Source organism: Eulemur rufifrons, chromosome 7 (genome assembly GCF_041146395.1).
Source record: "Eulemur rufifrons isolate Redbay chromosome 7, OSU_ERuf_1, whole genome shotgun sequence".
In the NCBI taxonomy this organism is placed as follows: Eukaryota; Metazoa; Chordata; class Mammalia; order Primates; family Lemuridae; genus Eulemur; species Eulemur rufifrons.
The window spans coordinates 141068694-141089826 of record NC_090989.1 but is presented as its reverse complement, the minus strand read 5'-3'; the positions used below and the strand labels follow the sequence as shown (position 1 = coordinate 141089826).

The 21133-nt window shown below is 34.9% G+C and overlaps 1 protein-coding gene across 2 annotated transcripts in view; it reads right to left on the bottom strand.

Annotated features, from left to right (window-relative positions):
- Nucleotides 1–1915: 1915 nt before the first annotated feature.
- PDCD6IP (programmed cell death 6 interacting protein) overlaps nucleotides 1916–21133 on the bottom strand; it is a 69373-nt gene continuing 50155 nt past the window's right edge. For both annotated transcript variants that reach the window (XM_069473382.1, XM_069473381.1), the window contains exons 13-18: nucleotides 13932–14180; nucleotides 12957–13091; nucleotides 11875–11969; nucleotides 4712–4835; nucleotides 3435–3622; nucleotides 1916–2507 (exon numbers count right to left, since the gene is read on the bottom strand). In XM_069473382.1, the coding sequence (XP_069329483.1) occupies nucleotides 2333–2507; nucleotides 3435–3622; nucleotides 4712–4835; nucleotides 11875–11969; nucleotides 12957–13091; nucleotides 13932–14180 (966 nt within the window). In that variant the 3' untranslated portion in view covers nucleotides 1916–2332. The remainder of the gene's footprint in view (nucleotides 2508–3434; nucleotides 3623–4711; nucleotides 4836–11874; nucleotides 11970–12956; nucleotides 13092–13931; nucleotides 14181–21133) is intronic.

Genomic DNA, 21133 nt, shown 5'->3' with positions numbered 1-21133 from the left:
AGTGGCACCTTCCCAACTCTAAATAAACAGCATTATCAACACTTTAGGGTATTTGCTAGAATATAGGAGGCTAAAGGATTAAGTTTCAGTAACAGAAACAATCTCAGTGAGGGCTCCCTTCTTGTTTGCTAGAATGTAAAATAAACACAAAAGAAACTTCTTTCCATGAGTCACCTTAATGAAATTGTACAGGCCTATGAAGACAAACCCAGCAATAAAGGGCTGCAGAAACTTCGTCATTTGTACCTAGACATGGGAAAAAATGAGTGAACTGACAAGAGGGAATGGGTCAGGGTTGCTACATTTAAAAGGTTTTGCTAACAGAGTTGAGCACAACAACAACAGGTGTGCTGTGCCTCGAGGGCCTGTGGGGCCCCCTTCCTTGAGTTTCTGGGTGATCTTCCTGGGGCTCTCTGGGAACAGGCCCAACTTAGCAGAGGAATGGGCTAAATGGCCTTATACTTCTCTTTTGGCCCTCTGATGCACTTACCCTTTTCCTTTAGTGCCCTCTTTCCCCAAGAGAATATTCAGGCCAGTTTTGTTTTATTTTGTTTTCTGCATTAAGAATTATAAACTAGCAATGTGGAATACCCCTAACTCTCACTGAGTGTCTTATGTTAGTTAGTATTAAGATACCTCAAAGAATAAGAATGGAGAACTTAAATGCCATTTACAGAAGAGTCAAACATGCCTGTGTCACACTTCGATGAATCCAAAGTATTAAAATTTAGCAATGATAAGTGAGAAACTATTTTTGCCAAGGCTCAACTATTGGACTTTAAACCGATTTCAATATTCCAAGGTAATCAAAGGTCATTTATATTGAGTTAACATGCCTTCATGTTTTCTACATACAACAAAGATTTTTTTTGAATATACATATTTTTTAAACCAATTCACTTCCTTTTACAATCATACCTTCAGTCTAACATTTAAAATATAAATCCAAACTATCCATGAAAACAACAGTGGACCAAGTGACAGTATCATTTAAATAAAACAATAATGCAAGAAAAGGTCAGCAGTAAGACTCAGAAAATAAACATAAATAGATTCATTGGCAATCTGCTTATACACCTAATGTGTTCAGAAATGAACTTCACACAGAACATACCCCACCGTGATGTAAGACAACTCATTCCTTTCTCATTTTCTCACTCCATGGTGCATGTGTTTACTATTTTTACTGAGGCTTATACAGTGATTAGATATCCTAATAGCAGAGATTAATATTAAATAAACAGTCTATTCCAGAATTGGCATATGTTTCCAACAATTGTTTCGTGTGTTCCCTGAATTATAAAATAGTCCAATCTTTTAGGAGCCAAAAAAAAGGGCTTATATTCATACACACCATGATTAAAAGTTACTAAGTTAAAGACAGTAAGGTGGAAAAAAGGAATAGAAGGGTGTAATAAATTTTCTCCAAACAATTCCATTACATTAGTCAGTGCTGTCAATATGTATTTATTTTAATCAAATTATGGGAAAAAAATAATGAAAGAATTATTACCAGAATTTGCATCAGTTTTTTTGGAGAAGCTAACAATAAAACATTAAATATACAAATTTACTTGTATATTTATTTGAAGAATCTTTGGTAGCAAGTGTGTGTTTCTTCCACATTATATGACTTTTTAAAATGTCAAAAATTAATTTACTAATCAGCATATGAAAGATAAATTATGGTACTATTCTTTTGGTTTCCCTATAAAATGTCCTTGAACCTGACTATTAATTTGCACTATTCATGCACTTAAACACAGTATCTAACTTATATACATACAAAATGAGAGACTAATACCAGAAAGAAATTAGACAGTAATGAGAATCAATGACAAAACATAACAATGACAACTGTTCTTAAGTAATTTATTTTTAAATTATAAGATTTACAATGCTTTGATTATGCAAAATAGCATAATAGAAATTAAATCAATAAACCAAAAGAGAAAGAAAACTTAGTTTTCTTGAATAATCATACTTAAAGCCATCTTTGTAAGTATCTGATGTCCCAACCATGTCTCATGTAGAAAGTATAAATTTCAAATGTTTCACTGCAGGTTTAATTTCTCATTTTCACTTTTTATGAACTGTAATGTAATTTGTTTCAAACCCTATTATACCCCACTGCAACAGCAGCAAACCTCACATGTATAATCAAATGTGAAACTGCGGCACAGCTTTTTGCTTTTAGCCGCAGAAATGATACACTGCATTCAGTACAGTAGAGTACATTATATTAACCAGAGCGTAGAGTTTAGTACACTTATTGCAGGCTTGGTATTTCTTCCCCTCTGAGCTGAACCAGCTGAGCTCCTGAGCAGACACATTACTGCTGTGGATAGTAAGACTGCTGTGGGGGCTGAGGGAAGGGATATGAAGGCTGCTGGGGTGCTGGGTACGGAGCCTGTCCGGGGCTCTGGTGATACACTGGTGGATATGGCATATTATACTGGCCGTAGGCGTAAGGATTATAGCCCATGGGCATGGGCATTTGGCAATACCTGATAGGGAGAAGAAAACAAAAAAACTGGATTGGTAAATAAAATACTAGAAAATTAAACATACAATGATTATTCCAAAACTAAGTTTTTTCACAAAAGCCATTTTTCTCTATTTTTCAGTCTATTAAAGAACAGTGGAGAGGGGGAAAAAACTGTTTCAAGGTACTTGTTACAGAAAAGCATTTCTATCCTATTATTAATTAAGATAAAAGAATCTCAAGTCTTTAATACTATCTAGAAAATAATATTGTTGAAGGAAGTGAGATTAAATATTCAACACTTAAAGAAAGAATAAAAATGGAGACCCTTCATTTTAATGTGGCAAAACTAGTACTCTAAAGACATTCCTCTTCCACAAGACTCAATATTCACTGTAATGAACATAAATTTGCTGTTTATGAAGTTCTAATATTTAGAAGACAAAATGTAGTTAAGCAAAATTTAGAGCACATCTTAAAAGGCAGTCAAATGTCTGGATTTTTATGATTATGAAATTACCACAAAGGTGGCTAATCTTTAAGACAGTACATTCCATAATTAGATAAATTTCTGTCCAACAGTTTATTAAATGCCAAAATTTCAAAGTACACGGATATAAACAGGCCTTATCAGTCTTGCTATGCTAACCTCAGAAAAAACATCTATCTGTTTATCACCTAAAATAAGAAAACCAAGGAAATTCATACTGGATTCCACACAGAAGAAATGTGTTTAATATAAGCCCAATATGCAAAATATAAAAATGTAAATTTCAACTACGCATATAAGTGAGCATAACATTATTTTTATTTCTGGATAAGCTGACAATGTAGTTTATGCATTCATGACACCTACATTTATAGAAGGGGTGACCTTGTTTTCAAAAGGTTAGCCAGAGCTAGAAACACATTAGCCAACTCCTTAGAATACACAATGTTGCGGCCTTACCCGGGATATCCTGGATAGGTGGGATAGGGTGGTCCCTGGGCCTGTGGAGGCGGAGCTGAGCCAGGGGTTTGTGATGGAGCTGGTGCCGTGGTCCCAGCCCCCACTGCAGCTGGAGCAGTAGCAGAAGGAGCTCGATTTGCTGGAAGCACAGGAGGTGGAGGCCGGGCTGGGGGCTGAGGCTTAGTAGGCTATAAGGAAAAGTCAGCATTAATTACAATAAAGATGTTTTCTTTTTCTCTCAATTGCTATTGATTGAAGTGATGGTATGCTATATGAAAAGCTCTAGAATCCAACCAAATGTATTTCTAATTTCCATTCTTAAATGTTGGCTTATTACTCTAGAAATGTATCATAGTTGAGGAATAATTCTCCAATTTGTAGAAACACCACAGCCACTGCTCTTTTCCTGATGCCTATTTAATCATTTACTACTTCCACCAATGGCCAGATATTGGAGGTGGATTGAAGGAGCACACATACGGTTTATTATTGTAATCTACTCCCAGTCCCCAAACTACATGAAAATTTTCAAACGCCAGATAACTTTAATAGTATATAAAACAATCACATATCTACCAATGAAATTCAGTAAGTATTAATATTTTGTCATGTCTGTCTTATCTATATTTATATCCATATATTTATCTATCTACGTATTTGCAGAACCCTTTGAAAGTAAGCTGCAAACTTCGTGACACCAACCATGAAGACTTCAGCACTCGAGTCCTAATAAGGATATTCTCCTTAATCACAATACCATTTTAACCCTTGAAAATTAATGCCTATTCCTCAATATCAGTGAATATCCACTCCAGATTCAAGTTTCCCTATTTGTCACAGAAAAGCTCTTATAGCTATTTTATAAACCAAAATCAAGGTTCATATACTGCATTTGATTATAATAAATTTTTCATTTATTTTAATCTAGATTATACCCTCGTTTTTTTTTTCAGATACATGACATTCAGTTTTAGAAAAGACCAATCCAGGTGTCTCACATAATGTTCCATGTTCTAGATTTGTCCAACTGTTTCCTAATGGAACAGTTTAATTTGATTTTATCACTGTATTTGCTATAAATGCAAAGTTAATTCTAAAGACTTGATTAGATTCAGGTTAAACATTATTTTGTCAAGATTTCATAAGCGACACTGTGTTCTACATATTGCAAAACATCAGAAAGTTGATCACCTTCCAATGTAAAGTATGTTTTATCCTTTACAGCAGGCAAGCTGTCACTAATGTAAAACCTCCATTTAAAAAATTTGTGTACTAACCGGCATGGTTCTTGGAGCTGGAGTTGGAGGAGTTGGTGCATGTCCTCCTGCTGGAGAGGACTGATAGGCAGGTGTAGGAATTGAAGGAGCACTAGGTTCCCTGGCAATGCTCTGTTGCAAGTCCCTTATTAAAGACAGAGTGTTAAAAATTAGCACAATAAGAAAACATAATGCACATAAAATATCAGATCTTTTTTATTTTTCTTTTTTTCACACATGAAACATGGAAAATGGACCACAAATAATGATGGCATTTTAAAATATAATACACTTCAAATTAGTACAGTCACTATGGAAAACAGTAGAAAGGTCTCTCCAAAAACTAAAAATAGGTCTGCCATATGACTCAGCACCGCTGGTTATGTATCCAAAAGAAAAGAAATCAGTATATTGAAGAGGTATAACATGTTTACTACAGCACTATGTAATACTTTTTAAAAAAAGAATAAGACCGGACAAAATAAATTAAAATACACTACATTTCTATTCTTGACTAGAACGTAAATCTTCTTTCTTCCTACTGTTTAAGAAAGTGAAGTTATACCTTATTCTATATCTGAAGACTAAGAAAAAGGTAAACATTTTTGAAGATCTTAGTTACAGCTAGAGTAAGGAACATATCAAAAGGGGCAAGTAATCCTAAGACTGCCCACTCTGTAATAAAAGGTAGTCCCTAGATGAAAACTGCTAACATAACCTATCTCAAAGTTATCAGAAAACAACAACCATTCATAGTCATCCAGCTAATATTTTAATCACAGTATGGTATCAGGGTTTACAGAAAATAAAACAGAAGAGAAAGCTAATCTATTACGCAAACCATAATGCAAATTTCTAGATAAAAAATTTCTCCAGATATTCAAAGAAATGTAGCACTGAGATATTTTATGTTAAAAGGTAATTCATAATATATTCACTAAGGTAACTCATGGAATATATATTGTTGAAAACATCATTACAATTTAGTATTAAAAATTAGAAAGTCTCCTCTAACAGTAAATTGGAATCTATCCCAAAATCTCACTAAGTAGTACCTAAAGTTAGGCACAGTGGCCCATGCCTATAATCCTAGCACTTTGAGAGGCCAAAGCAGAAGGACTGCTGAGGCCAGAAGTTCAAGACCAGCCTAAGCAACACAGCAAGACCCCACCTCTACAAAAAATAAAAAAAGTAGCCAGATGTAGCGCCACATGCCTGTAGTTCCTGCTACTCAGGAGACTGAGCCATGCGGATTGCGTGAGGCCAAGAGTTTGAGGTTGCAGTGAGCTATGATGACACTATTACACTCTAAACCAGGCAACAAAGCAAGATCCTGTCTCAAAAATAATAATAATAATAATACCATCTCAGGTAAAATGCACTCTAGAAATACATGGTATCAACCAACTTCTCACTGCACTGATTAATATACAGAGAAGTAAATATGATGTGTCCCAAAATGTCTAAGACAGTACCTGTTGCCCCTGACAACTGCCACACCCCACTTTCACTGTCAAAAAGGGCCCCAGTCGGAAGATAAATTAGTCACTCCAAAGAAAACTAATATATATTCAACCCAAAAATTAAAACTCCTTCTTAATGTAAGTAAATAACTGCTTACAAGATAAACCAGATGGTTTTTTTCTTTTTTTGAGATGAGGTCTTGTTATATTGGTCTGGAACTCCTTGGCTCGAGCCATCCTCCTGCCTGTGTCCCTTGTAGTTGGGACTACAGGCATGCACCACAGCACCCAGCTAATGTTTTCTACCTTTTTAGAGGCAGGGTCTAGCTATGTTGCCCAGGCTGGTCTCAAATCCCTGGGCTCAAGTGATCCTCCCACCTCAGCCTCCCAAATTGCTGGGATTACAGGCATAAGCCACCACTCCCAGCTAAACTAGATGTTTTTAATCAAATTCTAAAAGACAAGATTTTGAAATATCTAAAAAATATATGTATATTATAATGCCTTGGCATAATACCTACTGATGGTTGCAGTAAATAACACATTTATAGGGCAAATAAGAATTTCCTAGTCACTTACTAATAAATCAAAGCTATTAAATAAGACCAATAATGTAAAAAAGCACAAATATATGAAATAAAATGCCACCAGTATTTCTATGCCCAACAACCATTATTGCTGACATTAGTATTTAAACCATTATTAAAAAGAAAGTAAAGCTCAGAATAAAACATTCATTCTTTTTCTACTTATATTTTTGATAAAAGATTTCAATGAAAACAGATATTAAGAATCAAAGCCTCTAGTTAATAAGTATATAAAAGGGCATATTAGTCACAAGGGAAATGAAAATTAAAACCACAATGAGGTAACACTATACACCCACCAGAACAGCAAAGGGCAAAAATGTGGAGCAACTAGTACTCTCATATATTGCTAGGAGAAATACAACCTACAATTAATTAAAAAACAATTAATACAACCACTTTGGCAAACTATTTGGCAACTAAAGCTGAACATATACATACCCTATGACTCAGCGAATCTACTCTTAGATATATATCCAAGAGCACTGCATACATATGCTCACCAAAAGCATGTACTATCTAATACAGTAACCACTAGTCATATGTGGCTAATAAACCTGATACATTTAAATACACCTGAAATGTGGCTAATTTGAATTGAGATGTGTTAAGTACAAAATACATAGATTTCTAATAGTGTGGAAAAAAAAAGTAAAATAGCTCATTCATAATTTTTACATTACGTTTAAAATGATAGTACTTTGGGTGTACTAAGTTAAATGTATTATTGAAATTAATTTCACCTGCTTATTTTAATTTTTTTTTTTACTATGGCTATTAGAAATTGCACATTTTTTTTTTATTTCATCTTGTTATGGGGGATACAGAATTGCAGGTTACATACGTTGCTCCTGTACTGCCTTTCCCCCCAAGTCAGAGCTCCAGGCGTGTCTGTTCCCCAGGTCGAGAAGTTGCACATTTTTAATTGCACATATCACTGCATAGTATTTCACCATACAGACATAGCTTTATTTATTTCACCAGCCCTGGGCCCTTCATTTGTTTCTATTCTTTTACTGCTATAAGCAAAGCAGAAATTAATAACCTCATAAATACATGTCTAGCACATGCTAATATATCCTCAGAATAGATTCCCAAAACCATTAAAGAATGTTTGAATTTGTAATCCTCCCCTTTACAGCTAAACTGCCCTTCGCAAGGATTACACCATTCCATACTCTCACTGCAGTGAGATCTATTTCCCCCACATGTACCAACAAAGAATGTTAACAAACTTTCAGATTCTTGCCAAACTGAAAAATGTTATTTCAGAGTACTTTTAATTTGTATTTTATATTGAATGAGGGTGTTTTTCCATGTTTACAAGCCACTTGTATTTCCTTGTCTGCAAAATTTCTGTTAACATCCTTTCCCCAGTTTTCTACTGGGTTTTTTTTTCCCAGTAATTCCCAAGAGTTCTTTTACAAATCAGGTAAATTAGCCTTTGGACGGTGAGTAAGTTTCAAATATTAACTGCCCAGTGTGTCATATCTTAACTCCGCTTATCATGTTTTTATAATGAACTTATTCATTGTTTTGTTAATGGCTTCTGGATTTTAAGTCAGAGTTAGATTCCTTCCAACCCAGCTTTATTAAGGAATTCTCCACAGTCTCTCTTTTAAACTTTACATTTCATTTACACATGTCAAGTTTGATCCATCTGGAATTTATTCTGGTACAAAACTAACTTTTGTTTTCTAAATGACTAGGCAGTTGTCCCCAGCTGCTTCTGATTGGTTTTAAGATCTACACTAAATTCACATATGTATTTGAATCTATTTCTATTCATATTTTCTATTCTGTCTTTGGTCTGTCTAAGCATGTTCCAGTGCCATGGTTTTAATTAGAGACAGCATTATATTTCTTAATATCTGGCAGAATTAGTATCCCCTCACTGTTCTTTTTACTCAGTTTTCATAGTTAACCTTGTTTCTTTTTCTACTTTAACTTCAGGATCAAATTGTCTAACTCCAAATGAAAATATGTTTATTTTTTTAAATCAGAAGCATACATAAATCAGTGTGTATATGTGTGTGTTGAGAGAGAGAGAGAGAGAGAGAGAGAGGTCTCACTCTGCTGCCCAGACTGAAGTGCAGTGGCCTCGGCCTCCTGAGCAGCTGGGACTACAGGTGCATGTCACTGTGCCCAGCTGATGCATAAGTTTATTTAAAATTGACATCTTTATGAAGTTGAGTCATCATATCCAAAAACATACATCTTTCAACTTGCTCAAGTCTTCTTTTGTATCCTTGAAACAGTATTTTAAAGTTTTCTTCATGTAGGTCTCATATATGACAAACTTATTCTTATATATATTTTATCTTTTTTGTTGCTATTGTAGGCAGATCTTTTCCTCTGTATCTTCCATAGATTTATTTACATAAAAGCTACTGATTTCCACAAATTATTTTTATTACTAACTTCACTAATGATTATTTCATTATTTGCAGAGTTTTGGGTAGTTTTCAAGTAGTTATACAATCCTAAAGCCTGCCTAAATAGTGATAGTTTTACCTCCTCCTTTCTGAATTTTTTATTTCTAATTTCTTTCTGTTGTCTAATTGTCCTGGTTAGTATTGCCAGTATAATGTTAAATAATAGTATTGACAGTGGCATTTGTTGTCTGTTCTTGACTCGAAGGGGTCTGTTGATAGTGTTTCTCCATACCCAAAATGCTAAGTTTGGGGCAGAAATATTTATGTATCTTTCAGGTTAAGGAAGCATCTGTCTAGTCCTATTTTATTGAGTATCAGAACAATTATATAACAACATTTTCTCAAATGATTTTGCCTCATATATGAAGACAAACCTGTGATCTTTTTCTCCTTAGATGTAAAAATACTAAACCAATAACTGCCCCCCCTCCTCTTGGTCATGATTCTTTTTTAAGAAAGAATCATGGTGAATGATTCTTTCGCTACTAGTGAATGAAACAATCAACAGTAATGAATGACTAATGATGATGAATGACGAATGAGGAATGAATTACTGGTGAATATAATTGGCAAGTACTTTATTTAGGACTTTCACATCCATATTCATAACTGAAATCAGTCTGAAGACTATTTTGTCTTAGTGTTTGTCAAATTTTCTTATTAATACTGATTTGGAGGGTGTTCATCTTTTTTTTTATTGTTGTTAAAGCTCTAGAACAATTTTAAAAACAGTCTAATTATTTGCTTTATATAGGTTTAGTAGAAATACTCCAAAAACAACTAACCTACTCTTTCTTAAGGGCGCAAGAAGGTAACTCTTTGATAACATCTCCCTCTTCTATGAAAAACTGTTTAAATAAGAACAGAGAGCTGAAAATGGTCTACTTGGCTGAAAGAATCATGAGTATAATATTCTTTGAGCTCTTTATATTTATTACTAATGAACATAGGGCTTTTTATATACCTGAAAGATAGTTTAGATATAAAATCTTTGGCTCATATTTACTTTCCTTGAGTTCTTACAGCAATCACTCCACTCTCTTCTAGCATGCAGTGCTGCTAGCCTAAATTCTTTCAACGTTTCATAAACGGACTTGATCTTTTTGCCTGACTGCTTAAAGGATTCTGCCATTATCTTTTAAGGCCAATAATTTATATGCCATGATGCTGACAGTTCTTGATCATTTTTCCCCACCATATGATATACTCTTTCAACAAATCTTCTCTTATTTTAGGAAAATGTTCTCGAGTAATACTATCAAATATCTATTCTGTTCACTGTGTTGGTTTTTCTTCTTTGAGAGGAATTCAATTTTGCATATATTGGATCTTCTATGTCTTTTTTTTTTTTTTTTTTTTTTTGAGACAGAGTCTCACTCTGTTGCCCAGGTTAGAGTGCCGTGGCATCAGCCTAGCTCACAGCAACCTCAAACTCCTGGGTTCAAGCAATCCTACTGCCTCAGTTTCCTGAGTAGCTGGGACTACAGGCATGCACCACCACGCCCAGCTGATTTTTTCTATATATATTTTCAGTTGTCCATATAATTTCTTTCTATTTTTAGTGGAGACGGGGTCTTGCTCTTGCTCAGGCTGGTCTTGAACTCCTGAGCTCAAACGATCCACCTACCTCAGCTTCCCAGAGTGCTAGGATTACAGCTGTGAGCCATCGCGCCCAGCCTGTGTCTATCTTCTAATCCTTGTTAATTCTTTCTTTACTTTGGTTTCATTTCATCTGATTTCCTCATTTCTGCTCTGTGTTCCTATGTTTTCTTCAATGTCTATTCTCTCTTTGTGCTCCGTCCCACTTCATCTTATATCTATAATGGCTTCGTTCTTCTCTACTCCTTTCCTAAATTCACATTTTTTTTTAAGAGACGAGGTCTCATTCTGTCACCCAGGCTGGAGTATAGTGGCCCCAATAGCGCACTGCAACTTCAAACTCCTGGGCTCAAGCGATCCTCCTGCCTTAGCCTCCTTCCGAGTGGCTGGAACTACAGGCATGGGCCACAATGCCTAGCTTGACAGCTCACATTTTATCACTATTTGTTTTCTTACCATCTTCCTTGAATTTCTCCCTGGCATTTCTGCCCAAGGTGTTCCTAAGAGTATTTTAATTCACGGTGAAATGTTTGCTCAGAATTTTCATCTGTTCTGTGTTATTTTGGTGAATGTTCTTCACCTAAAAGTTTTGTTAAATTTTGTTCATTTTTTTCACCTTCATAAATATAGTATCTCTGTTATCAATGCTGTGTCACCTCTCTATTGATTACTCAACAGAAAATGAGTCCTACATGACTGGCTTTGCTTCCTCAACAGGCTCCTTCAGAAAATGATTTTGCTTGTACTTTCTGAGTTATTCATCCTGTCTTCCCCATGTTCTATGCTTCTAGTTTTATGTAACAAATCTATCTGCCACTTCAAGATAAACTGCTTACATTTACTGGCACTTCCTGAGATCTGCCACCCTGAACTGTTTTGTTATCATTTCTGTGACCTTACTGTACTTTCTACATCTAGAGTTTCTGTTCCTTTTCATCCTTTTGTTCCTAGATTGTGCAGCTATTTGCTTGTTGCTTTGTAAAATACCTGGGAGAAAAAGATACCTGCTGTCTCAAACTACCAAGTTTACCCCAGAAGTCTCCACATGATTTTTTTAAAGAAAATACTTTAAGTACAATTTGATAAACAAAAAAACTTACTTTAAGAGTTCGTCTCTTTCTGTCTTCCGTGCAAATACTATATCACTGCATTTGTTCTGGAACCTGACCAGGATTTCAGTCAACTCATTGTAAAACTATAAGCAAAGAATAAATATAATAAGAAGAACAATATTTTTAATTCAGCAAGTAATACAATCTAAAGCTAATTTGTCAATGACAATCAAAGCTAAAGAACTGAAATCCTCTGAATGAAATAGTCATACCACTTATTAAGCCCAACAACTTAATATTAAATACAACCTCAAATTCCTAAAGAAAAATGATAAAATGACATTACACGTATTTAAGTGGTTAGATTTGCACATTCACTACAAAAATGCAGGCATCATTTAAGACAAAATTAAAACAGCATATAACTATCCTCTCTATTTGGATGGCTTTGCAATATTCTTACCCTCTCTTCAAAGAGTTTTACATAATACCTACTGTATTTACATAAAGATCACTTTATTCAGTGATCATTATGAAATTAAATAGGAAAAGGAATTATGCATCTGAAAAACTTAAAAGTCCTTGTTCCCTCCTGAAAAGCAAAGTAACTGGTAAAACACAAATATAAGCATTTCCCTAAACTTTTTAAAGGACAAGGTAAGAAAGTACTTAACATATATTTGGTAAGCCTTCTGATACTCAGGCAGGTCATGAGTCTACCATCACCAAACCACCACACAGAATATAAAAGCCATGCCCACCACTGACCTTTCACATCACAGATCAGCTGTGACTACTCCTGTCCCCTCACAATTCACTCAAACTGGTCAACTTCCTATTCCTTAAAAAAGTGTCATTGGCTTCTGACATCTCTGCTAATTTCTCCTACCCGTAATATTTATACCCCTTTTCTGCCTGAAATATACCATTCACCCTTCAAAGATACCATAAACTGCTGCCACCTTCAGTAAGTTTTCTTGCTTTCATGACAAACTTCACAGAGGCAAAAGGCATTAAAGCTAACAATCCAGGCAAAGAATAATTTTATCCAACTGGAAACATCAATTAATATCCCAAACTATACTTTCACCTTTATACTTTTTAGCTATTCTTTTTTATGTACTTCATACCTTTGTGCCCTCCTTCAAATTAGCTACAAGTTCAACAAAGTTGTCATATGCAGTAGCTAAATTCTTCAAAACTTCTTCTCGTAAGTTAGCTTCATTGTTAGATTGTTTCATTTTCGAAAATTCCTGGTGTGAGACCTTGTTAAAATAAAGATTTACGAATTTACATTTATTTATAAAATAACATAGTTCACAATATTTTTACTGATAGCTTTTCCAACTATGAAAATCATATATGATCAAAATATATGCAGAATTACCAGAAATATCTAATATTTTTTTGAGGTAGCACAATGCTTTAAATCTGTCCTTAAGTAAAAATATCACAAATCCAATGAATGTCAAAACAGAACCAATAATGATTACAGCTTTCTATTAATATATAACACTTGAAAGAAATATAATCAAGATGAAAATTCTTTTACTTCTTAAAATACCTTGTATTATATATAGATGTAATAGTCAAGAATGGAAATATACAACATATAATTCTGTACATTACTAAAAGTACAAAATGTCAAGTCTTTGTTAGTCCAAACTACCTATATATAAATACAAATATGACGAGCTTCAAACATCTAAGCTTATTTAGTTTTGCATTATTTTCAAAAAATGACTAAAGTCTGTAATGTTAGCCATATAATTACAGGTATCAATAATTCCAACTAATTTTGATTGCCTCCTCTATGGCAAAAAAAACCAAAGCTGTTAAAAACATGGAAAAACCCAAAATATCTGAAGCATCAAGCACTTCTAAGTAACATACAACACTTTAGCCACACAAGTGTGGCACTGTTTCATAGATTTAAATAAAACCAAAATTACAAGTTAAATTTTGCAAAATATAGATGTATCATGTCCCACTCTTAACTATACAGATTCTCCAATGTCATTTTCCTAAATGAACATAGGTTTAGTCCAGGCATAACCTTTCTGTAATTTTTGAAACATGTATCTTGTTAAATATATAAATTTCACCTGAATACTTTTAAGAAGTCCCTCCTGTTTCTTTAGAGATTCTTGGACTTTGGTTGTAAGACCTCCATAGAGTCGATCTAGTTCAGTAACAGAAAGAGCTTCTTCATTTATCACACCATCTTGAGCCAGAGCTGTCAAAAACTTGCTTGTCATGTCAAAATTCACCGATTTCAGGTCATTCTCCAGACCTTCTCTTTCCTTTTTTACTTCATCAAGATTTGTCAATAATGATTTTAAGACATTTACAACCTAAACAATAAAAAAGAAGTTTAGTTTAATTGCAAAAAAAAAAAACAGAAGCCAGTGTCAAGAAGGAAATAATACACAAAGGTTTATTCAGAGTCAGAGAGAGATGATTTCTCAGAGATAAAAGTATTAATATAAATTGTGCCTTAGGTTTACTTAGATATAGATGTCCTATCTTGAATTGACTTAGATTATAACAATAGCAACATTAATAACAGCAGCAACACCTACAATTTACTGAACACTTACTACATTACGTATCAGGCACTATGGTAGACACTTCACCAATATAGTTTGCAATACCCCATAGGGTATATATTCATTACCTCCATTGCAAAGATGAGGATATTGAGTCTCAGAAAAATTAAGTAACATGGTTACACAGGTACTAAGTGGCAGAGGTGAAATTTGAGACCTAAGTCTGAATAACTCCCAAACCAATCTCTTAAGCACCCTACACTATACTGCCTCCCTGTCATGGCTGTGAAGTGGAGGAAGGTATGATTTTTCCAAGTAAGTAGATACCCTATTTTGCCTACATGGAGCTATTAGGAGATAGAGATATACAGAGATAGATATGGTGAGAGCATCCTAGATGGAGAAAGAGATACAGTGAGAGATACAGATAGAAAGCTATATACTACATTTGTTTTATATGCTGGGAGAGGAAGAGGGGGAAAGGATTCTTGTAATTCTTGTACCTCTCTTCATATCATGAAAAGTTTTATCACTTGTATTCAATCCAGGCAGTCTATGACTTACATCCATGTGATTCACAAACACCCCTTTTTATTAAGAGTGTTCAAAGTATCCTCTGATTTCATTTTCAAGCTGCCCCTTTCACTCACATCTCTTCACTCTGTGCTAAGACCACCAAAAAGAACACCAACACCAACCCCCTATTCTACTTGCCCCAGTGACGCTCATGGAAAGCTGGAAAAAAGACAAAGGAAGAGGGGAACATCTATGAACCCCATCTCCATCCCTGTCTTTCTTTTTACCAGCACCAAATCCAACTCCAGTGGACTGCCCCACCAACTGCCTGTTTCTAAGAATTCCTGTCCTACTCTTCCTTCCACAGTCCTAGTTAGCCCCTTGGCAGGAACATCCAGAGTAACAATCCTTTGTGAAGACCAAAGACGTGCAGAAAACTCTAAGGTTTCTTCTAAATTCAGGTGAACTTTCTTTTTGGCCTCTGTTTACCATTCATATCTCCTAAGTGTCCTAATCTTAACATTCAGAGTTTATTTTTAAAAAAGAGGAAAAGAAAATGAGGGTGTGGACAGGAAAAGGAAATACAATTCCTAGAGGTTCAAGAAGGATCAAACTGCAGAGACTCTAAAAGGAAGGAAGAGGAGAAAGAATCATACCTGCATGGCTATGACAAAGTCTGTTGAAGGACCTAGTGGAACTTGATATTAGACGATGCAGATAAAAATTCTGCTTCCAAGTGACTTCCAAGATGTATTGTTAAATTTTTAAAAAGGTGCAAAAAGCATATATAGTATACTGCATTTTGAGTAAAAGAGAAGGGAAATCAGAATATACAGATATACACATACATATGTATATATTATGCATATGTATTATTTTGCAAAAAGAAAAGCAGTAAGGACAAAACCAGAAACTAATGAATATGGTTACTCATAGGAAGTATACAGGAAGGAGGTAGAAGGAACAGGAATGAGATATCTCTGCATGCACCTTCTAAATCATGCACATTTTTCACACATTCAGAAAACAAAATTAAATCAAAACTTGAATATAGAAACAAATGAACTATATAACTGTCTATCAAAGTGAAACATAATTACATAGGAAAAAATATTTCAACTCTGACTATACTCCCTTAGTGGGTATAATGACTTAGTTACTGTGTAATTGAGGGCAGTTTACTACCTGGAAAACTCAATTTTCTCATCTGCAAAATGGGAATAATAATAATGCCTATTTCAGGACCGTTGTGAAGACTGAGATAATCTATGTAAAGTACTCAACATAATTTCTAACAAAGGGTAAGTGTTCAATCATATTAGCCACTATGATTACCTAGTAGTTAGGTTTTATGGTCTAACTCTATACTTTGGGTACATTATAGACTAATGAGGCCTAGGCATCTAAGCATTCAGACACGGATAGAAAAACAGTAAGAAATGGATTAAGGATTAAAGTATCCTTTATTGTGCTGAATTATAATGACCTTTGTAATTATGTGACATATTTTATATTGGGGGGATGCAATAGGATATATAAATAAAAAACACTACGACAGTATTACCTGCTGGTATAGCTTAACTGATAATGGACTTAAGACTTTACCCTACATGAAAGTTTGGCTATTAGAAAAACAAGAAAAGTCTTTTGTTATTTCTCTATAAGTTACGTCTAATAAAAGCTAAAAAGAAACAAAATTAACCTAGTAAAATGAAAGCTAGAGGAGAAATAGGAATATGCAGAAGGGTTAACAAAAATAAGCTAATAAACAAAGCTGAGAGTCTGCAACATTGTACTACTAATTATCTTGAAACATACTGAATACCTCTTATACAGTATAGAAATTAAATTCTCTCATCAAATGATGGGCTAAAATTGTGGTGGTAATACCCCCAAGTTAAGTAATAAGTGATATGAGAAGACAGACACGGCTCACGTGGATACAACTTCCTCTTCAGTGAAGAACTAACTAAACACCAGGCAGCAGAGAAATGTGGGACAAAACACCATAAGGATTTTAAGAACCACGAGTTACAATACCAATTCTAGTTACCAAAAAAACCTAACCTCCTGACTTTTATAGTAAATAGCTTTCTAACCAGAGTGATACAAAAGGACTAAACTGTTATTTACTAACTCCTATGGCTATTCCAAAATGCTATGATTCTTAGTCTTCAGGAAAAAAATGCCATTTCAAAAACCAATTTATGAATGAACTTTTGGACTACCACACAGAGATCCCTTGTATTACAAACATCCTCTTTTTTTTTTTTAAATGGTCATATACAGTACATTAACCGTGTAGTTCAGATTGTTTGACACTGGCCTCATTTTAACAGAGTAAATGAAGTAGAAAATGAATTAAACTGCTTCCACAAATGAATCACCAGGATAACCAGAAAAGAAAACTGCCTAAATTTTCTTATAAACTCAAGTTTTAGGCTGAACATGTTATCAAGTCAAAGTATATAAATAATTAGAATTCTGAGGTATTTATTTCTGTCTCATAAATACCTCCAATTGGCATTCAACTGCAATTAATTGCCTCCCTGTATTAAGTTAGGCTGCCAATAGTTATCATTCAATCAACAAATACTTTTTGAATCCTTATGTGTTGGATACTGTTCTAGATAACTATTAGGTCATTAAGCATGAAATGTCTGATTTCCTTAAGTACTAAGTTTGACAGTTGATACCTCTGACATTTTCGCTTTAACACTTCTTGTTTTATTTTTATTGTGAAAGTACATCCTCATTCTTTCACACACATAGTTCTTGGCTTGTGATTATCTTTCAAATTTTTTTAGAACAATTTTTGTGAAACCATGGATAAGTCAAAAATTCATGTTATTTTTGAATATGAGTTCTGACATGGAATCAATGCTGTATAGGCAGCTCAAAATATCAGTGAAGTGTTTGGGAAGGATGTGACCAATGAACACATAGTACATCAATGGTTCTAGAAGTTCTCTTCTGGTGATTTCAATCTTGAAAATAAGCCACGAGGGTGACCTGAGACCAGGGTGGATAATGATGAGCTGAAAGCTGTAGTGGAAGCAAATCCATCCCAACCTACGCATGTATTAGCAGCAAGATTTGACATTACTATTCCAACAATATTGGACCATTTGAAACAAATCAGTAAGATAATGAAGCTGGATAGATGGGTACCTCAAGAATTAAATGAGCGTCAGAAGAGAAATCGTCTCAAAGCTTGCCTTTCTTTGCTGTCACGACATAAAGGCAAACCCTTTCTACACTGTATTATTACATTTGATGAAAAATGAATTCTTTTTGACGGTCACAAGTGTTCAGCACAAACGTTGGATAAAGAAGTGCTGAAACACAGTCCAAAACCATATATTCATCAAAAAAAGCTAATGGTGTTTGTTTGCTGGTCCAGAGCTGCTATTATCCACTACAGCTTCATGAAACATGGTCAGCTGATTACAGCAGATGTCTTCTGCAACCAGTTGGATGAAATGATGGGGATGCTTGTGATTAAGCAGCCAAGATGGGTCAATAGAGACAGGTCAACCCTCTTGCAAGACAATGTTCCATCACATGTCGCACATACAACACTTCTCAAACTGCAGAAGCTGGACTTGGAAATTCTCTGTCATCCACCGTATTCACCAGACCTTGTACCAACTGACTACCACTTCTCCAGCCTTTTGACCACTTCATGCAAGGAAAAATATTCAATTCTCAACGAACTGTGGAAAATGCCTTTTGAGATTTCATCGCCACTCGCTCTCCAGGCTTCTTCATTGCTGGCATAAATAAGCTACCATTAAGGTGGCAAAACTGTGTTGATAGTTTAGGCACATATTTTGATTAATTGGTCTGCTTCTTGTTTGAGATATAATACACTAAACTTTTGATTTGAAATCAGACATTTCATATTTAATGACCTAATATTAACAAAAACAGTCTTTTCCTTCACTTGGGGGATCAGAGAGAGGGAGGAAAAACACAAAAAAAGAGTAATATAGAAAACAATAACAATGATGGGAAAGAGGTGATAACTGAGACTAATAATGAAAAAGAAGTAGCAGCCATGGAAAGGGAAGCAAGCTCCCAACAGAAGGAAAATCAAATGTAAAAGTACTGAGGCAGGAACAAGCTTGGCAGGTTCAAAGGTCACTCTGGCTGAAGCATAACAAACAAAAGGCAGAATGGGAGATGAGGTCAAACAGAATGGCAGCCATGTGAGATTACCTGGGTTGTCTATACCTCATCTTTTAGATCAGGGACTAGCAAACTTTTTGGCAAAGGACTAGACAGAAAATATTTTTGGCTTAGTAGACCAGTCTCTGTTGCAACTACTCTGCCTTTGTAGTCTGAATGACAGTATGTAAATGAATGAGTGTGGTTATGTTCCAAGAAAAATTTATTTATGGACACTGAAATCTGAATTTCATATGATGTCCACATGTCATGAAACATTATTCTTTTGACTTTTTTTTCCAATCATTTAAAAAATGTAAAAACCATTGTTAGCTTGCAAGCCATACAAAAACAAGAGGTAAGCTGGATTTGGCTCACAGGCCACAGGTTGCTAACCCTACTTGTAGATTATAAAACTCTCTGAAGCATATAACAATACCAAAAACAATTACAGACATAAGAAATGCTCTCAATTAAATTTTCAACTTGACTTTTCAAATCTGGTCTCTTTTTCTTTTCTATTCTTTTCTTTTTGAGACAGGGTCTCACTCTGTTGCCGAGGCTAGAGTACAGTGGCAGCATGGTAGTTCACTGCAACCTCGGACTCCTGGGCTCAAGCACACTCCTGCCTCAGCCTCCTGAGTAGCTGGGACTACAGGCACACACTACCACGCCTAGCTAATTTTTTCTATTTCTGGAAGAGATGGGGTCTTGCTCTTGCTAAGGCTTGTTTCGAACTCCTGATCTCAAGCAATCCTCCACTTCGGCCTCCCAGAGTGCTAGGATTACAGGCATGAGCCACCATGCCTAGCCCAAATCTAGTCATTTTATTTTCAGAAAAGGTAAATAAGAGAATAACTCTACAGCAACAGAAAGCAGGAATCTCATGTATTTACCCCACACCAAAGCTAATCTAGAGGGGTTTTCCACCTCTCTGTGTCAGGGACCACAGTGTTCAATACAATTCCTGGCATATAATAGACTTTCAACAAATGTTTGGTGAACAATGAATGAACAGATTCTAGCCATTCTCAACACCTGTCTATAAACTTTGTTATGAAAAAATCAAGAATAAAAGCTGTGTTTATAGATTCTCTATTAGTTTATGAATCAGAAAAAAGCACCTCCTCTGGGATGGCACACAGTTTTGGACAGTTCTCTTTATGCAATAAGGAGATAAAGATTTTCTTCTCCAACCACAGACTAGATTTCAGACCCCAGTGGATCACAGGCACGCAATCACAAGCAGTGGTATTTAATATAAGGATCTTTACATACAAATTACCAATAGTCTGCAAATTTTTTCAGAGCATCTCCATATCTAAAAACCAGATGCCCAAATAGACTAAAGATAAATAACTAGATAGCAGGCTTCTTAACAACACAAGAAAAAAACAGCCCTACCATTAAGCTTGGATCTCTTAATAAAACATGTACATTGTATCACTTAAATAATCAGCAATTCAAATGACTGAGTTTTTATCATAAGAACTCTGGCTAAAATGTGTCATCGACTATTATGACAACCATTAGCTTTGATAAACATATGATGCTAGCCTTATTTGATAAAGGCACATGATGAATGAATAGATAGAGTACTGAAAATTCTTTGGTTACCTCTGTCAAGAAAATCTAGCTTCAGTAAAATTACTTCATATTGACTATAAAAGTTCTTTTCCCCTGTGTAATACCACTAAGGATTAACAAAAGCATCTATTACAACTGAATAAAATATCAACAAATTGATGTATATTAATTCAGATTTTGCTTAGCATAAATCATTTTGCTTTTCTATTGAAGGCAGACAAATCAAAGGACAGAAGCCATATAAATTGAGTCATGCACAAGACACCAAAAAGAACAAGGAGGGGATACTAAACAAAGATCTTTTTCTAAAATAAAAAAGATGTAGTCCCAGGTGCTTGGGAGGCTGAGCCAGGAGGATCACTTGAAACTGGGAGTTGCAATGAGCTATGATTGTGCCACTGTACTCTAGCCTGGGCAAGAGAGCAAGACCCTATCTCAAAAAAAAAAAAAAAGTACCAGAATTTATTGCTGTTCCCTGGGTCTAT